General features: G+C 43.3%; 1 protein-coding gene across 5 annotated transcripts in view; it reads left to right on the top strand.

The window, feature by feature from the left end:
• MOB3B (MOB kinase activator 3B) overlaps positions 1-17,024 on the top strand; it is a 208,847-nt gene that overhangs the window by 166,927 nt on the left and 24,896 nt on the right. For all 5 annotated transcript variants that reach the window (XM_056520891.1, XM_056520915.1, XM_056520881.1 and 2 more), the window contains one exon: positions 3,331-3,533. In XM_056520891.1, the coding sequence (XP_056376866.1) occupies positions 3,331-3,533 (203 nt within the window). The remainder of the gene's footprint in view (positions 1-3,330; positions 3,534-17,024) is intronic.

The raw sequence follows: 17,024 nt of genomic DNA, 5'->3' as shown, positions 1-17,024 counted from the left end.
TTGCCGGGGGCCCTGCAGGGGCCCAGACTGTGAGGCCCAGGCTGTGACCGGGGCTACTAGGGGGCCCCCTAACACGCTGGGCCCCTGTGCAGCCGAACCGGCTGAACAAGTGATATGTCCGCCCCTGCTTCAGTGCTATGCATAGGGCATAGCACTGATCAGTGTTATAAGCAATCTTCTGCTCTGGTCTTCTCGGTCTCAGTGAGGGGACCTCCGGCCGCCATGCTGGATGATCAGATCCCCGCGGCAGCGCTGCGGGCGATCCGATCATCCATTTAAAGTACCGCACTGCCGCAGATGCCGTGCTCTGTATTGATCACAGCATCTGAGGGGTTAATGGCAGACATCCACGCGATCGCGGATGTCCGCCATTACCGGCGGGTCCCTGGCTGCTGATAGCAGCCGGGACTTGCTGCGCATGACTTGAGCACCGTTCCGGTGCTCGCGGTCATGGCGGAGTGTAAATGTACGTCATGGTGCTTTAAGTACCACCGCACTATGACGTACATTTATGTCCATTGTCGTTAAGGGGTTAAATGTCTCCCCCACTGAACCCATAAGTAGTCCCCTGGGCGGGGAGCTATACTTACCTAGTCCCATCTTCTCAGCTGTAATCACGCCCTTGGTATATTTGAAATCCTGCTTTACCTCTCTACTTTGTCTGCTTAGGGAGCAGAGCAGTGACACAGGTTGTCAATCACTCTAAAGGGGTGTGATTACAGCCGATAAGACAGGACTTGGTACCTTGAAGAACTTGACACCCATGGGACTACCTACTGTACAAGACCTGCAGGGAAGACTTTTAAACTTCATGGGGGAGATTTATCAAAACCTGTGCAAAGGAAAAGTTGCCCATAGCAACCAATGAGATTGCTTCTTTCATTTTGCAGAGGCCTTGTTAAAAATGAAAGAAGCGAGCTGATTGGTTGCTATGGGAAACTGGGCAACTTTTACTCTGGACAGGTTTTGATAAATCTCTCCCCATATCCTCACCATCCCTGCTGGCAGGAACGTCTTAGGGGAATGGTGAGAATGAAGAGTTTACCATATATAACGTGTTGCCATGCTTTATATATGATAAAATCTTATGATTGGTTTCCTTTAATTGCTCTCATCAGCTCTGAGCTGTGATTTGTGGCTATGGGCAGTTTTCGTCTCAGACAGATTGACCTCTCTAAATTTACAGTCTGTCTACAGCAAGGGTCCTCAAACTACGGCACATGTGGCCCGCCGAGGACATTTATCCGGCCCACCTGGTGTTTTTGCCACCGCTGCCTAAGGAACGTCCCAGCTGGGAACATACTGCCAGCCTAATGTGGGGGGAACTATACTGCCAACTTAATGTGGGGGGAACTATACTGCCAACCTAATGTGGGGGAACTATACTGCCAACCTAATGTAAGGGAACTATACTGCCAACCTAATGTGGGGGAACTATACTGCCAACCTAATGTGGGGGGAACTATACTGCCAACCTAATGTGGGTGAACTATACTGCCAACCTAATGTGGGGGAACTACAACCTAATGTGGGGGAACTATACTGCCAACCTAATGTGGGGGAAATACAACCTAATGTGGGGGAAATACAACCTAATGTGGGGGGATCTATACTGCCAACCTAATGTGGGGGAACTATGCTGCCTACCTAATGTGGAGGGAACTGTGCTGCATACTTAAAGGGGTAGTCCACTAATAAGATATATAAGTGTGCATAGGAATTTATTCATAGTTTTTTTTTTTACTATAGTCCAGCCCTCCAACGGTCTGAGGGACAGTGAACTGCCCCCGTTTAAAAAGTTTGAGGACCCCTGGTCTACAGTTTCTTTTTGTTGTTCAGTTACCAGATCAGTGCCATACAGGTCCATAATAACTGTGCCACATAGCACCATATTAGTGTTACAGAATACCCTATGCCATACTGAGTCACTGTTAGTGTTGCCCCCAGTAATTAAAAGTCAAGAATTAAGCTGGTGTTTTTTCTGCCATTGATAGTGTTTGGCAATAACAGGAGACATGTTCACCATGAATATTTGGAGTTAACACTTAAAACCCCAGAATGCTTTTTACGTTCCTCATGGGTCCCTCATGGGTCTGAAGTTAAGAGAACTTTGGATCTGCAGAAAAGGTTTGTATTAAAGGGACAGTCCAGGAGTTAATAAAAATAAGTATTTGCTGCTTCTGCATCGATTTTCCTATCATTCCTCGCCAGTCTTGGTTTGAATGACCGCAGCGATGATGCCAATAAGTATGACAGGGCAAGGCTGCTGCTATGTAAGCAAAGTATTACCGCGGAAAGATGTAACGTGATAGAGTTGTCAAGATTTTCACACACTGCTGACCAACATCCATTTGGATTTTGGGGTCTTTTTGATTCAAGGGAATTATGTTGAGGGAGTGACATGGAGACATGGGGGGTTGGATTGATCAAGGTTGGTTTAGGTTAACACTTTTTATACCTTTAATTTGTGGTGTTGGAAATGTGTATGCGCACCAAGTGTATTAAATGGTGCAGGGCATGTGAAAAATATGCTGCTGGTAACACATTTTTTCACTTTAGTACATCTCTTTGTAAGGCTCCCCCTCTGCAATTTTTTGTGCAACTTTTTAACCCTTTGTGCCAAGTGTGCGACTTTTTAAACATGGTTTCCTAAGGCAGTTTTGTAAGTCAGGTCTGGGCTGGTATAGATTTGTGGTGTTTTGGAGGGGGTTGGCTACTTTTTGTATGACATTCGCACCTCATAAATTTGAAATTTACTTTTGAAGAAGTTTGCAGGACTTTGCGTACTGCAAAAAGTTCCTTAAAAAAAGAGGGCTTAGTCACACGTGTGACATTTCAAGCTCTAAATACAATGATAAATTTCCCCCATGTCTTAAAAGGGCAGGGTGTATGTCCAGAAGAAATTGATGAGCAGGTTTTCAAACTCTTAGTGCAAACTTTCTTATCGTTAAAATTGCGGTGGTACCGTTAATTAAATGATATGTGTGAACACAGCCTAAAGGGGTTTCCTAGACAAGATAACTTAATTAAAAATGGAAGGAAGGATCAGATGTCATTTTCTCCCTGCAAAATCAGTGTCCGCTGTCTCAGGAATAGCGATAAGATGATCATAAAAGTGGCCGTCATATTAAAGAAGTTGTCTGTTTTCACACATGAGACCCAACTTTTTCTCTGTTTTTTTTATTTTTAGAATAAAAGTAAAAGTCCAAACATACAGTAGATACATTGGTCCAGATGGCGAAATACCAGTAATTCAATAGTGATGCTGCAGAAGGATGAATATTGAGTCCATTATACTAACCTTTCACTTTTTCTGTTTTTTCTTGACAGGAGTCCCTTTCCCAAAGAACTTTCTTCAGATCTGCAAGAAAATTCTGTGCAGACTGTTCCGTGTGTTTGTCCATGTGTATATTCATCACTTTGACCGTATCTTACTCATGGGAGCAGAAGCACATGTTAATACCTGCTACAAGCACTTTTACTACTTTGTAACAGAACTGAACCTCATAGATCGCAAGGAGCTAGAACCACTGGTAAGCTGAAAATAAATCCATCTTTATTGTTTTATACACTTTTCTGAGATATGGAGAATACCATGGCCTTTTAGACAATTGCTACTCAATAGCGGGTGATGTTTTAACTTTAGTAATATTACATTCTATTGCTAAGAAGACACAGTAGCAGGAGAATGTTGTAAAGAATTTACTAAAGACCCCTTAGATTTTTCTCCATAGGTGATTGTAAAAGTGGAGCGACAGAGGAGAAAAGATTTTTTTTAATCAACTGGTGCCAGTAAGTTATATAGATTTGTAAATAACCTCTATTTAAAAATCTTTAAAATCTTAATCTTTCCAGTACTGATCAGCTGCTGTATACTACAAGAAAGTTGTATAGTTCTTTTCAGTCTGACCACAGTGCTCTCTGCTGACACCTCTGTTCCTGACACAAAAAGAGGTGTCAGCTGCCAGCACTGTGATCAGACTGGAAAGAAGTACACAACTTCCTCTGTAGTATACAGCAGCTGATCAGAACTGGAAGGATAAAGATTTTTGAATAGAAGTAATTTACATCTAGCACCAGTTGATTTGAAAACAACTGGTGCTAGATCACTTTTTGAAGTGCCTGGAGTCCATGCTCTTTTCTGCTCCTGCTGATGTTTTCTTAAAAACTTTGCACTGTCACAGAGGGCAGGTTGCATAATGTGATTTTTTTTATCCCATTTCAAAACCCTAAGGCTTTATGCATACAACTTATACAGCCATATTAAGTTACCAAAACATGCTTCATTGGGAGCTGTATGTGAGGAACTACCAGGGCCGGCCTTAGGTGTTCAGGCGCCCTGTGCGAGCTAACCTTGTGACCCCCCCCCCCCCCCCCTATTACCCCATAAACATACACAAAGAGGAAAAAAATCTTTGTATCAAATATTTTTTTAAATATTTAATCATTCTCCTGCCCCCTTAATCAGCCCCATGTCCCCCTTAATCAGACGCAGTATAGTTCCCCCCACATAAGGTGCAGTATAGCTCCCCACAGTAGGTGCAGTATAGTTCCCCACATTAGGTGCAGTATAGCTCCCCACATTAGGTGCAGTATAATGTTCCCCCACATTAGGTGCAGTATAGTTCCCCCACATTAGGTGCAGTATAGTTCCCCCACATTAGGTGCAGTATAGCTCCCTACAGTAGGTGCAGTATAGTTCCCCACATTAGGTGCAGTATAGCTCCCCACATTAGGTGCAGTATAGTTCCCCACATTAGGTGCAGTATAGTTCCCCACATTAGGTGCCGTATAGTTCCCCCACATTAGGTGCCATATAGTTCCCCACATTAGGTGCAGTATAGTTCCCCCACATTAGGTGCAGTATAGTTCCCCCACATTAGGTGCAGTATAGTTCCCCACATTAGGTGCAGTATAGCTCCCCACATTAGGTGCAGTATAGCTCCCCCACATTAGGTGCAGTATAATGTTCCCCCACATTAAGTGCAGTATAATGTTCCCCCACATTAGGTGCAGTATAGCTCCCCACATTAGGTGCAGTATAGCTCCCCACATTAAGTGCAGTATAGTTCCACCACATTAGGTGCAGTATAGTTCCCCACATTAGGTGCAGTATAGCTCCCCACATTAGGTGCAGTATAGTTCCCCACATTAGGTGCAGTATAGTTCCCCACATTAGGTGCCGTATAGTTCCCCCACATTAGGTGCCATATAGTTCCCCACATTAGGTGCAGTATAGTTCCCCCACATTAGGTGCAGTATAGTTCCCCCACATTAGGTGCAGTATAGTTCCCCACATTAGGTGCAGTATAGCTCCCCACATTAGGTGCAGTATAGCTCCCCCACATTAGGTGCAGTATAATGTTCCCCCACATTAGGTGCAGTATAATGTTCCCCCACATTAGGTGCAGTATAGCTCCCCACATTAGGTGCAGTATAGCTCCCCACATTAAGTGCAGTATAGTTCCACCACATTAGGTGCAGTATAGTTCCCCACATTAGGTGCAGTATAGCTCCCCCACATTAGGTGCAGTATAGTTCCCCACATTAGGTGCAGTATAGTTCCCAACATTAGGTGCAGTATAGCTCCCCCACATTAGGTTGGCAGTATAGTTCCCCACATTAGGTTGGCAGTATAGTTCCCCACATTAGGTGCAGTATAGCTCCCCACATTAGGTGCAGTATAGTTCTCCACATTAGGTGCAGTATAGTTCCCAACATTAGGTGCAGTATAGCTCCCCACATTAGGTGCAGTATAGCTCCCCCACATTAGGTTGGCAGTATAGCTCCCCACATTAGGTGCAGTATAGCCCCACATTAGGAATAAGTAGTTTTCCCACATTAGGTAGTAGCAGGTTCCCCAAATTCGGTAGCATTGTCGTTCCCCCATTCTCCCCCCCCCCCCCCCCACCTCCCCCCACCGACTCACACACACACAGGCAACCACACATGCACACACACACAGACAGACAACCACACATGCGCACACGCACACACACACACAGACAACCACACATGCACACATACACCCACACATTCACATAGACAACCTTACCTGACCTGCGCTTCTCTTCTCTCCGGCGGTGCCCTGATGAGTGACGTCACTGACGTCCTGTGCGGGTCTGCGGAGGTACATCACATGTGCGACGTCCCTCTTCAGACTCCAGCCGCCAGCCAACCGGAGATGTGGCGGAGGTCGGGGTAAGTGAAGCCTTCCAGTGTAATGAAGAAAACTGTGCCCTGAAGCGGAATGTGATCCTCCGCATAGGAACACAGTTGAGGGAGGGTAGTGGGAATGTAATGAGAGGGAGCGGCCTGCAAAGCAGAAAACTGTGTCCCTGTGCGGAGGGTCACATTCCGCTACAGGGCACAGTTTTCTTCATTACACGGCATTTAGCGCTGCTTGCACGAAGCAGGGCTAAATTCCGGGCGTCGGGCAATACAAATGATATATACTTGGTGCGAGCTGTGTCGGCCGCTCGGCGCCCCTGTTGCTATGGCGCCCTGTGCAGCCGCACAGCTCGCACACCCCTAAGGCCGGCCCTGAGAACTACTGCCTCCTAGAGCCAGTGCTTTAGAGGAGAAGCTCCATACATGCTTACAGTATCTGTTAGACTGTGCCACCTTTTCCGGCAGTTTCATATAGAATCCCACAGATAAAAATCTGTGTATGTCTTTGCAAGCATACAGAGATACAGTAGATGTGCCTATAAATAATGTGCCAATAGAACTTTAGATATGTTGTAAAGCATGTATAACCAATAGGTTATAGCAATTGCTTTCATTAGAACATTTTCAGTATTTCATACTGAAAAAGTCAATCAAACAACTGCTGTTAAAATATTGTGGTAAAAAACACAGTATTGTGAGAAAACCGTCACACACAGGTACAGACACTATATTATGAACTACACTAACTTTACAGTCCCTGTAGCATAGTCAAATAAAAAAAATTCCTGGAATACCCCTTTAACCTCTGGTTAATATGGGTCATTTAGTTTGAGTGTCTGGTTTGCTAATTGCCTCCTTACATGAACAGACCCAGAAATCCATTGTCTCCAAAGATTTCTTGCAGCTTTAATTGAAGATGTCATCCACACAAGGGAAATTAGAACAGATATGCAGCATTAGGCAATTTTCCATGCAGTCATTATTGTGCGGTCAGAACAGGCAGACACATTACGATCATCAATATCATCTACCTGGTTTACCAACAACGCCATTAAATGCCTTTTTCCAGGAAGTCGAGGTCTGGACTTTATCAATTTTCAATACACTGAGTAGTTTGTTTTGTGCTTTTTAGATGTCTTAGTGTAGCAATATTCCTTATGAAATTTAATGCAGAAACTAAAATAAATATTGGATGATGGACACCTCTGGATATGAGTTTCCTAACATGAAAGGAGATTGTAAAGCCCTTGTTTTAGACATGAGAATGTGTGAAAAGCATTGTATCATCATTAGCTTCCTCCGGAGGCTACAGATGTGACAGGTGATAGCTTAATCAGTCATAAAGCAGAGTAGTACATAATTATTAATGAGAGAAGTTCATTCCCAGGTGGAGGACAGCGCCTCCAGTCATCGGTGTTGTCGTGTCTTCCTCTTCTTTCATGTCTTCTCATCAGCCGCTGTGTGCAGATAGTGTTACATGAAGCTCTGCTCTCAGTATGCAGGTCATACCTCAGTAAACAGACTCAACTGTTGTGACTAGAAGTGACTAGTGTACAATATTGGAAATGTTTGATAATGCTTTTTTGGGTAAGGTAACAGAATGTGCACAGGTACAGATTAGGAAACCCCTCCCTTCTCCCTTCTTATTACTAGAAATAGGCTTGCTGCCCCTAAAAAAAATACGCCTTTTATCTTTATCCCCTGTGCTGTAATACATTGTAATGTGTACTGTGTGGCTGTGCAGCTCAGCTTTGGGTACCAGGGGGTCAAGAGCACAAAATTATTTAGCGGATACCTTTCTGAATTAAGTACATAGTTATGTTTACCACTTCAGAATACATTACAGCCTGTCTGTCATTACTAATGTAAATGATTCGGACAGTTTTCCTGATATACATGATAATTCTTCGGTGCTCCATTTTTTTGGTAAAGCACACAAATATTATTCTGTCCCCTATCTTGAGAGACCTGTGATTCAACCGCCATGATGTGGCTACAATGTATTTGAATATCTTGGTAGCCATGAGGGAGGTATCGGTGGCACAGAGCACTTGCTGGGAGACCTGTTGTAGAGTAAGTTTCTCCTCAATCTCACCAGAAGGGAGAGAGCGCACGGACCCAGCAGCCTTAACCCCTTGTGGACAAAGCCCATTTTAACCTAAAAGTACCAGGAAATTTTTTGCAAATCTGACCACTGTCACTTTAAGCATTAATAACTCTGGGATGCTTTAAAGGGGTTGTGCGCTGCCCTGCAGTTCGGAGCTCCGCTCACAGCGTCCGGAAGTTCATTACTCCGAACGCTGTGTGCGGGCTTCCGTGTTCGTGGCCGCCGGGCGTGACGTCGCGCCCGGCCCCTTTGTGACGTCTCGCCCGCCCCCTCGTGACGTCACACCCGCCCCCTCTACCAAAGTCTATGGGAAAGGGGCGTGACAGCGGTCGCACCCCCTTCCCATAGACTTTCGTTGAGGGGGCGGGCGAAACGTCACGAGGGGGCTGGCGAGATGTCACGAAGGGGCCGGGCGCGACGTCACGCCCGGCGGCCACGAACACGGAAGCCCGCACACAGCGTTCGGAGTAATGAACTTCCGGACGCTGTGAGCGGAGCTCCGAACTGCAGGGCAGCGCACAACCCCTTTAAAGGGTATTCCACTGGAAAACATTTTTTTTTATCAACTTGTGCCAGAAAGTTAAACAGATTTGTAAATTACTTCTATTAAAAAATCTTAATCCTTCCAGTATTTATCTGCTGCTTTTATGATCCACAGGATCATTTCTTTTTGAATTTCCTTTCTGCCTGACCACAGTGCTTTCTGCTGACACCTTTGTCCATGTCAGGAACTGTCCAGAGCAGGAGAGATTTTCTATGGTCATTTGCTCCTACTCTGGACAGTTCCTAAAAGGGACAGAAGTGTCAGCAGAGAGCACTGTGGTCAGGCAGAAAGGAAATTAAAAAAGAAAACAACTTCCTGTGGATCATACAGCCGCTCATAACTACTGGAAAGATTAAGAACTTTTAATAGAAGTAATTTACTAATCTGTTTAAGAAAAATTAGTGATTTAATATAAAATGTTTTCCAGTGGAAGGATTAAGATTTTTTAATAGAAGTAATTTACAAATCTGTTTAACTTTCCGGAGCCAATTGATATATATAAAAAAAAGTTTTGCCTGGAATACCCCTTTAACCTAGGAATTTGATTCCGAGATAGTTTTTTCATGACATATTCTACTTTATGTTAGTGGTAAATTTTCGTCGATACTTGCATCATTTCTTGGTGAAAAATTCAAAAATGTCATGAAAAATTTTAAAATGTTGCATTTTTCAAAATTTGAAGCTCTCTGCTTGTAAGGAAAATGGACATTCCAAATAAATTACATATTGAAAACATATTGCCAGAACAGCAAAAAACTAAACAAAAAAAAACACATGGCACACTACTTAGGAAACTACATACCTCAAGGAACAAGGTGTATAGAAAGCCTTAACACCCTACAGGTGATTGACAAACTTTTTTTAAAGTGGGACATGAAAATTATTATTTTTTCCACTAAATTAGCAGTGGATAGGATATAAGATGTCTAGTACCCCTTTAAGTGGAAATCTTGGGTGAGTTCCCACACTTTTTTTCCCAGGACTTGACCCCTGGGTACATCACACAGTCGAATTCACAGCAAGTTTCCCGCTGGGAGTTTGTGCTGCAGCAGAAAACTTGCTGCAGCTCAAACCTAAAACTGTAAACCTCAGCTCAAACTGTAAATCTCCGCCTGTGTTGATGTACACTTTTTTGGGGGGGTTGCAAAACTACAACTCCCAGCATGCTCTGACAGACCGTGCATGCTGGGGTTGTAGTTTTGCCACAGTAGAGGCAATGGTGGGGAAACGCTGAGTTAGGTAACAGACTAATTCAGTGTTTCCCCACCAGTGTGCCTCGTTCTGTATGAATACTACAACTCCCAGCATCTGTGGCCCTCCAGATGTTTTAAAACTACAACTCCCAGCATGCACTGACAGCCGAAGGGCAAGCTGAGAGTTGTAGTTATGCAACAGCTGGAAGGGGCACAGTTTGAACCCAGTGTAGTGGTCTCCAAACTGTTTCCCCCAAGTTGTTGCAACTCCAACAACTCCCAGCAAGCCCAGACTGTCCAGTCATGCTAAGAGTTGTAGTTAGTAACCATCTGAAGTCGTAGATGTTGCAGAACTACAACGCCCTGCATACCTGGCTGTCTGGGCATGCTGGGAATTGTAGTTTTGTAACATCTGTGGGGCACAGATTGGAAACCACTGCACCTCCAGTTGTTGCAAAACTACAACTATCAGCATGCCCAGACTGTCTAGGCATGCTGGGAGTTGTAGTTCTGAAGGGCCAGACGTTGCAAAACTACAACTCCCAGCATGCCTGGACTGGCTGGGCATGCTGAGAGAAGTAGTTTTGCAACATCTGGAGTACAACAGTTTGGAGACCACTGCAAAGTGGTCTCCAAACTGTGGCCCTCCAGATGTTGCAAAACTACATCTCCCAGCATGGCCAGACAGCCAAAGGCGTTCTGGGCATGCTGGGAGTTATAGTTATAGTTTTGATAACCTATTTAAGGCCGCAGTGAAGATCACTTACCAGTGATCTTCACTGCCGTCTCCGCCGCCGTGCCGCAACTGCCGGTCACAGCCACAGCAGCCCCTGGTCATCGCAGCAGCCCCCAGTACACTTAAACATCCCCCCCGGACTCTTTCAACTTTAACCCCCCCCCCCTTCCTGACCGACCAATGGCAGGGTATAGGAGGAGGTGGCACCTGACTCCTATCCTTCAGGATGATCAGGGCTGTTTCTGATCATCCTTATTTTCCGGGTATTCGGGTCACCATTGACCAGCCAATCACGGGGATCGCCGTTATGGGGGGTCTCAGAACCCCCCTAGATGATGTGCCGGGATGGCTGCTGATAAATATCAGCAGTCATCCCGTTCCAAACACCTCCCTGTGCGTACAGGTACGCCCTTAGCAGTTCTCCAGGGGTACTTGGAAAAAAAATTTGTAATGGCAGTCACTTCCACTGGTTACTGGTCTGGACCACTTTAAAAGAAATGGTGGGCTGACTTCCCTGCATCGAGGAGTGGAGCAGGAGGACAGCAAAGGGGAAGCATGGGCACTGGGCTGCTTTGGGCAGTAACTACCGTCAGCTTTGTTGTTCCACTACCCTTGCAGACCGAGGACCTGAGCCATAGCAATAGGTCCCCAGACCAGAGGAGCAGTGGAGTAGTGATGAGCGGCAGGGGCCATATTCGAATTCATGATATTTCGCAAATATATTCGCTATGTTCGTTCTCTTTTTTTCCATGCGAAAATTCGTAATGAATTTCACATAGTGTGTATGCGCAATTATATTTTTCACCTAAAAGAAGGGAGGGATCAGTGTTCAGTCTGGAAGTGACAATATTCACATAAATATTTGCAATAAATATTCATCATTACAAATATATATATATATCACTATATTCGCGAAATGATATTTGCGGTAAAAATTTGCATTTCGAATATTCGCACTCAACACTACAGTGAAGCACCAAAGCAGGACAGTATGGTGGCCTACAACTTTATATGGGGGGCAGTTTGGGGGCCTACAGCTATATTGCGGGGCACAGAGGGGGCCTAACAACTTTATGGGGACGCAAAGCGGGTACAATTACTGTGTGTGACAATAAACATGGGGTGTTTGTAAATAGGTGTGTATTGTACTGCAGAAAGGAGCCTAAAATGTTTGTTTGGTTGGTTCTGTGGAAAAGTATTGTATGGGAGAAATCTTAATGGCCGTCTAGGCCAGATAGTGAAGAAGAAAAAAGTAAACAACTCTGGTTAGAGAAGACGTCCGCTATAAATTGGGGGACTGGGGAGAGGAACAGGGGGGCTGTTTTACAGAGGAAAGTAAAGCATATAAATAATACTATAATCATTACAAAATGTCTCTAATATGGGGGTACAATTTTTTGGGAATGGGCTGTCAAGGGGTACTCAGGCAAAAAGGTTGAGAACCACTGGTCTAGTGGTTCACCAGTCAGTTTTTCATTTGGTTAATGCTGAAATGCTTTCAATAAACTTATTGCATAGCATTCCTGTTTATATCTCTCATTTATAGTGTGAATTTGAACATTTAGTTACATAGTTATAGGCAAAAACCTTCTAAGACAGATTCCATCTTGTCTCATAGTAGGAAGGGGAAATTCCCCCAAAATCCAACTGTCAGTCTGTAGAAAATACCGGGATCAGTTTCCAATTTTTGCATCCTTAAAATATATATTCCAATAATTTGATAATCACTTGTGCTGCCAGTCAGACCAAATGGGCATCCATTGTTTTGTATGTAGGTACATCATCCATAAAGCTATCAGCATAGTCATAGCTATCTTAATTCTCAGGACTTTCTCATAATTGGAACCAGTGGACGTTTTGACACTGCTAAAGCACAATACTTACACTGAACGATCACTGCATTAGGAACAGTTGGAGCCTGACATCCTGTGACTTATAACATAGTACCACGGGATGGCCTGTAAGAATTGGACCATGCCACCAGTTGTGTACTAAGACTGGATGAACCATGGACAAACATCTGAAAGAAGATCACACAGGGGAGGCCACATGAGGTTGATCCAAAAGTTCAATGTTGTTTGGCACAGTTGCAAGTAAGACACATTTCCACAATAACTGCTGCATATCTTATGTGGACTGTGGTTTAATAGCCAAAGACCAACAAAGGTGCCCCTGACAACACTCCATCATTATAAACATTTAAGGATTTTGGACACATATCAAAAGGTTGTGTGGAATGGGGAGTTCTATTTCATGCTGAACCATATGGATGTTCAGGTCCGCATCTGGCGTAAACTGCATAAAGCCGTATGCCATTGGTGCACCATTGAGGTTCAGCGGCCGGTGGTGGTGTCATGGTCTGGGGACCTTTTCCTGGTATGCTCAACAATAATTAGTTGTCAAGCCACATATCCTTGAATGGTGAATGGTATAGGGACCTGTTAGCAGACCATCTATGCCCATGTCTTCAGACCACAGTGCCATCTTTGGGCTAAGAACACCAGGGAGTGATTGGAGGAACACGACAATTGATTCTCCGCGCTGCCTTGGTTCCCAAATTTTCTGAACCGTAACCCCATTAAACATGTTTGGGATATTCTGGAACAGGCTGTATGGTCTGCTTGTATCCTGACAGAGCTGCTGCAGCATGGGTTGAGTATGGATGATGTTCACCAGCTTATGAGACCTGTTCCCCAACATCTGCAAGTCATGATCGCCCCAAAAGGTGGAACAACCCATAATTGAGTTTGTGTTCCTAATGCAGAGGTCATTCATTGTTAAATCTGTATTCTCTAACTGTATTACAGCAGAATAAGCAACTATGTGTGTCCATTTTACCATTTTGTCCAGTTTGAAGTAATACAGTACTAAATGGTCTTTATGTCAGAGGCAGCATTGTACCTACCAATTTTATCTTCTCTGTAATATAGTAAACATTATACAACAATACTTGTATGAACATGTTATGTTTGTTTGTGCATATAGTTTGTTGCAAGCAACCCTTATGTTTCATGATAAGTATAATCATTTTGTGTGTGGTCAGGTTAGTCAGTCGTACATTTTTCGGGAGCTATACAGTAACTCCTAATTCTGCATGTCTGTAGCAGCATAATGCACATGCGATGTTCAAACAGATGGAAGAAAGCTTATATTTAGTGTACAAATGCTGGTTAGTCATTGGGATAATTACAGTTTACGTTTCACATCTGGAGCTGTAATGACTAACCAGCTGTATGTCTAGGGCAGGCATGGCGGACTAGTTTTTCCCCACAGCTGGTTTCTTTTCAGAGTCATTGAGTTTGAAATAATGGATACTAAATGTTATTGGGCTTTCGAGTAACTGTTGTGTGAAGCTTTACAAAATAGCCATGGCTTTTTTATAGCGTGGGTCAGTCATTTGCTGTGTTAAAATAAATAAGAGGAAACAAACAACATATGCTTCGGCGCTACATCAGAAATCCCTTCAGCACAGATTGGATCATCAGTGGCCAGCAAATGACGGCAAGTGTGAACTGAGGATGTGTGTCTGGGGAATTATTAGATTCAAGTGGGATGTTTGAGCGCGGTCTGAGAAAAGAAATATTTAAACATAGAAACTAATTTTATGTCATGCCATAAGATCCAGGAATTAGCTAACTCTGTATCAACATGATATGGTGCCATTCAAAATACCATTTTAACTGCTGGCATATGAATAGTGTGCGGTAATTAGGAGATTTTTAAGGGTACAGGTTAAGCTGGGTTTGAACTGGCATTAAGTTGGTGCTGCTTTAAAATGATCTCATTTTGGCAGAGTGACATATAAAACAGAATCATGGGAGAAAACCTGAGTTACCTCTCAAGGCTGACTTGTAGAGAAAGTCTACCTTTTTTTATAAATAGTGCACTTTTCAAAACAAAGTAAAATTAAATGCACATTTGATAAAATAAAAAGAAAGTCAACTCCTCCCCCCCTCCCCCCATCATTTTGCGTTTCATGTCCCATCATAACAAAGTGAAAACGTAATGTTATAAGTAGTCACACACTTTACTCAGTACTTAGTTGAAGCATCTTTGGCAGAGATTACAGCCTCTAGTGTTCTTTGGTATTATAGCACAAGATTTGTATACCTGGATTGGGAATTTTCTGCCATTATTTTTTGCATATCCTCTTAAAGGGGTACTCCGCCCCTTTGGATAGGGGATAATCTTTGGATAAGATTTCTAGGGGCGGAGTTCCCCTTTAAGCTCTGTCAGTGCACAGCCATTGTTAGGTCTCTCCAGAAATAGGAAGAGGAAACTCCAAAACAGCGAAGTCCAGCACTCAATTATGTTAAAACACTTACTTATGTTAAAACATATCCAGCTTTATTGAAACTTCTTAAAATGTCCAGTGGACTCTCCCTCAATAGTTAAAACCAACGTGTTTCGCTGTAGTCTTTATCAAGGCTTGTGGATATGGCATTAGACACGATATATATAAGTTATTAGGTCTGTATGGTCCACCTCTCTCTCTCACTACCCCACTTGTGTAATTCGCTCCTCCTATGCTCCACTATGATATTAACCCGTGATGTGACCTACACATAACAAAATACCAGGTGTGTGGTAACTAAACCTGCAACATATACAAATACAAATTTAGAAAAATACAAAATGCATAAATAAATATATGTATGCATACATGTCTATGTGAATACGCAGCATTTGCAGCCTATGTAAGTTTATGGTGCAGACATATGCCAAATGCAACATTTAAATCAGAAGTCACAGGACGGGTTTTCACAATTAACACATATGTGTCTTGTGAATCGTTACATGTGGTGTATTGCATCACATGTGAAACATGTACATTATAATACGTGGGGCCCACATCCAGGAAGGTGAAAAAGCGAGTAGCAGAGCATATAGCGGGCGCAAAGCCCTCAAGCAGTGTTCACACCAGAGCAATGTCGTGAGCATCCAGGCATTTTAAAGAGTGCCCTGATGGCTCAGTTTCTACAATGAAGGTAATAATAGTGGAACAGGTCAGGAAACCCATTAAAGGAGGTGACGGGGTGAAAAAACTGCACAGTTTGGATTCTAAAGATGGAAACTAGGAATCCAAAGGGCTTGAATTATAGGTCTGACATTATGTATTTTTATTGATGTATATTCTCAGGATACTATACTGTACATGTGGATCTTCCAAATGCTGCGTATTCACATAGACATGTATGCCCACTTATATTTATTTATGCATTTTGTATTTTTCTACATTTGTATTTGTATATGTTGCAGGTTTAGTTACTACATACCACACACCCGGTATTTTGTGTGTAGGTCACATCACGGGTTAATATCACAGTGGAGCGTAGAAGGAGCGAATTACACAAGTGGGGTAGTGAGAGAGAGAGGTGGACCATATAGACCTAATAACTTATATATATCGTGTCTAATGCCATATCCACAAGCCTTGATAAAGACTATAGCGAAACGCGTTGGTTTTAACTATTGTGTGAGAGTCCACTGGACATTTTAAGATGTTTCAATAAAACTGGATATGTTTTAACATAAATGTCATCCTTGAGTGTTGGACTTCTCTGGTTTGGCGTTTCCCCTTTCTACTTCCATATACCACTGAGTGGCTGTGTGATCCTGGTCCCGTGCACCTCGGACAAGACCTCCATGTAAAAATTGACTATATGAATAGTGAGCTGTAACCAACCTGTTTTTCTTGTATACATTATCTCTCCAGAAATGTTCGATTGGATTCAAGTCAGGGCTCTGGCTGCACAACTCAAGGACATTTGCAGAGTTGTCTCTAAGATTCCTTGTTGTCTTAGCTGTGTGCTTAGGGTCAGTATTTTGTTGGAAGGTGAACTTTCAGCCCAGTTTGAGGTCAAGAGCACTCTGGGTCAGGTTTTCATTAGGAATATCTGGGTACTTTACTCCAGCTTTTCCTAAACCCTAAGCCAGTCTTCCTGTGCCTTCTATATAGAGATGTATTGGTAGGTGATGAGCAGTGCCTGGTTTCAGTTCTATAACACTAGATTCCAGAAAGCTCAATTCTGGTTTAATCTGACCAGAGAATCTTGTTTTTCACAATCTGAGAATCTTTTGGGTGTTTTTCTGCGAACTCCAGGTAGGCATATATTGGTGGATTGCTGCAGTGATGGTTGACCTTCTGGAAATTTCTCCCATCTGCACATTTGATTTTATAAGCTAGACAGATTGACCACTATTCTTGGTCATGTCTCTTAGCAAGGCTCTTCTCCTCAGATCACTTAGTTTGATGAGGTGGCAAGTGCAAGT

This window comes from Hyla sarda, chromosome 1 (assembly GCF_029499605.1).
Source record: "Hyla sarda isolate aHylSar1 chromosome 1, aHylSar1.hap1, whole genome shotgun sequence".
NCBI classification, from domain to species: Eukaryota; Metazoa; Chordata; class Amphibia; order Anura; family Hylidae; genus Hyla; species Hyla sarda.
This window is presented reverse-complemented; position numbering and strand designations above follow the sequence as displayed.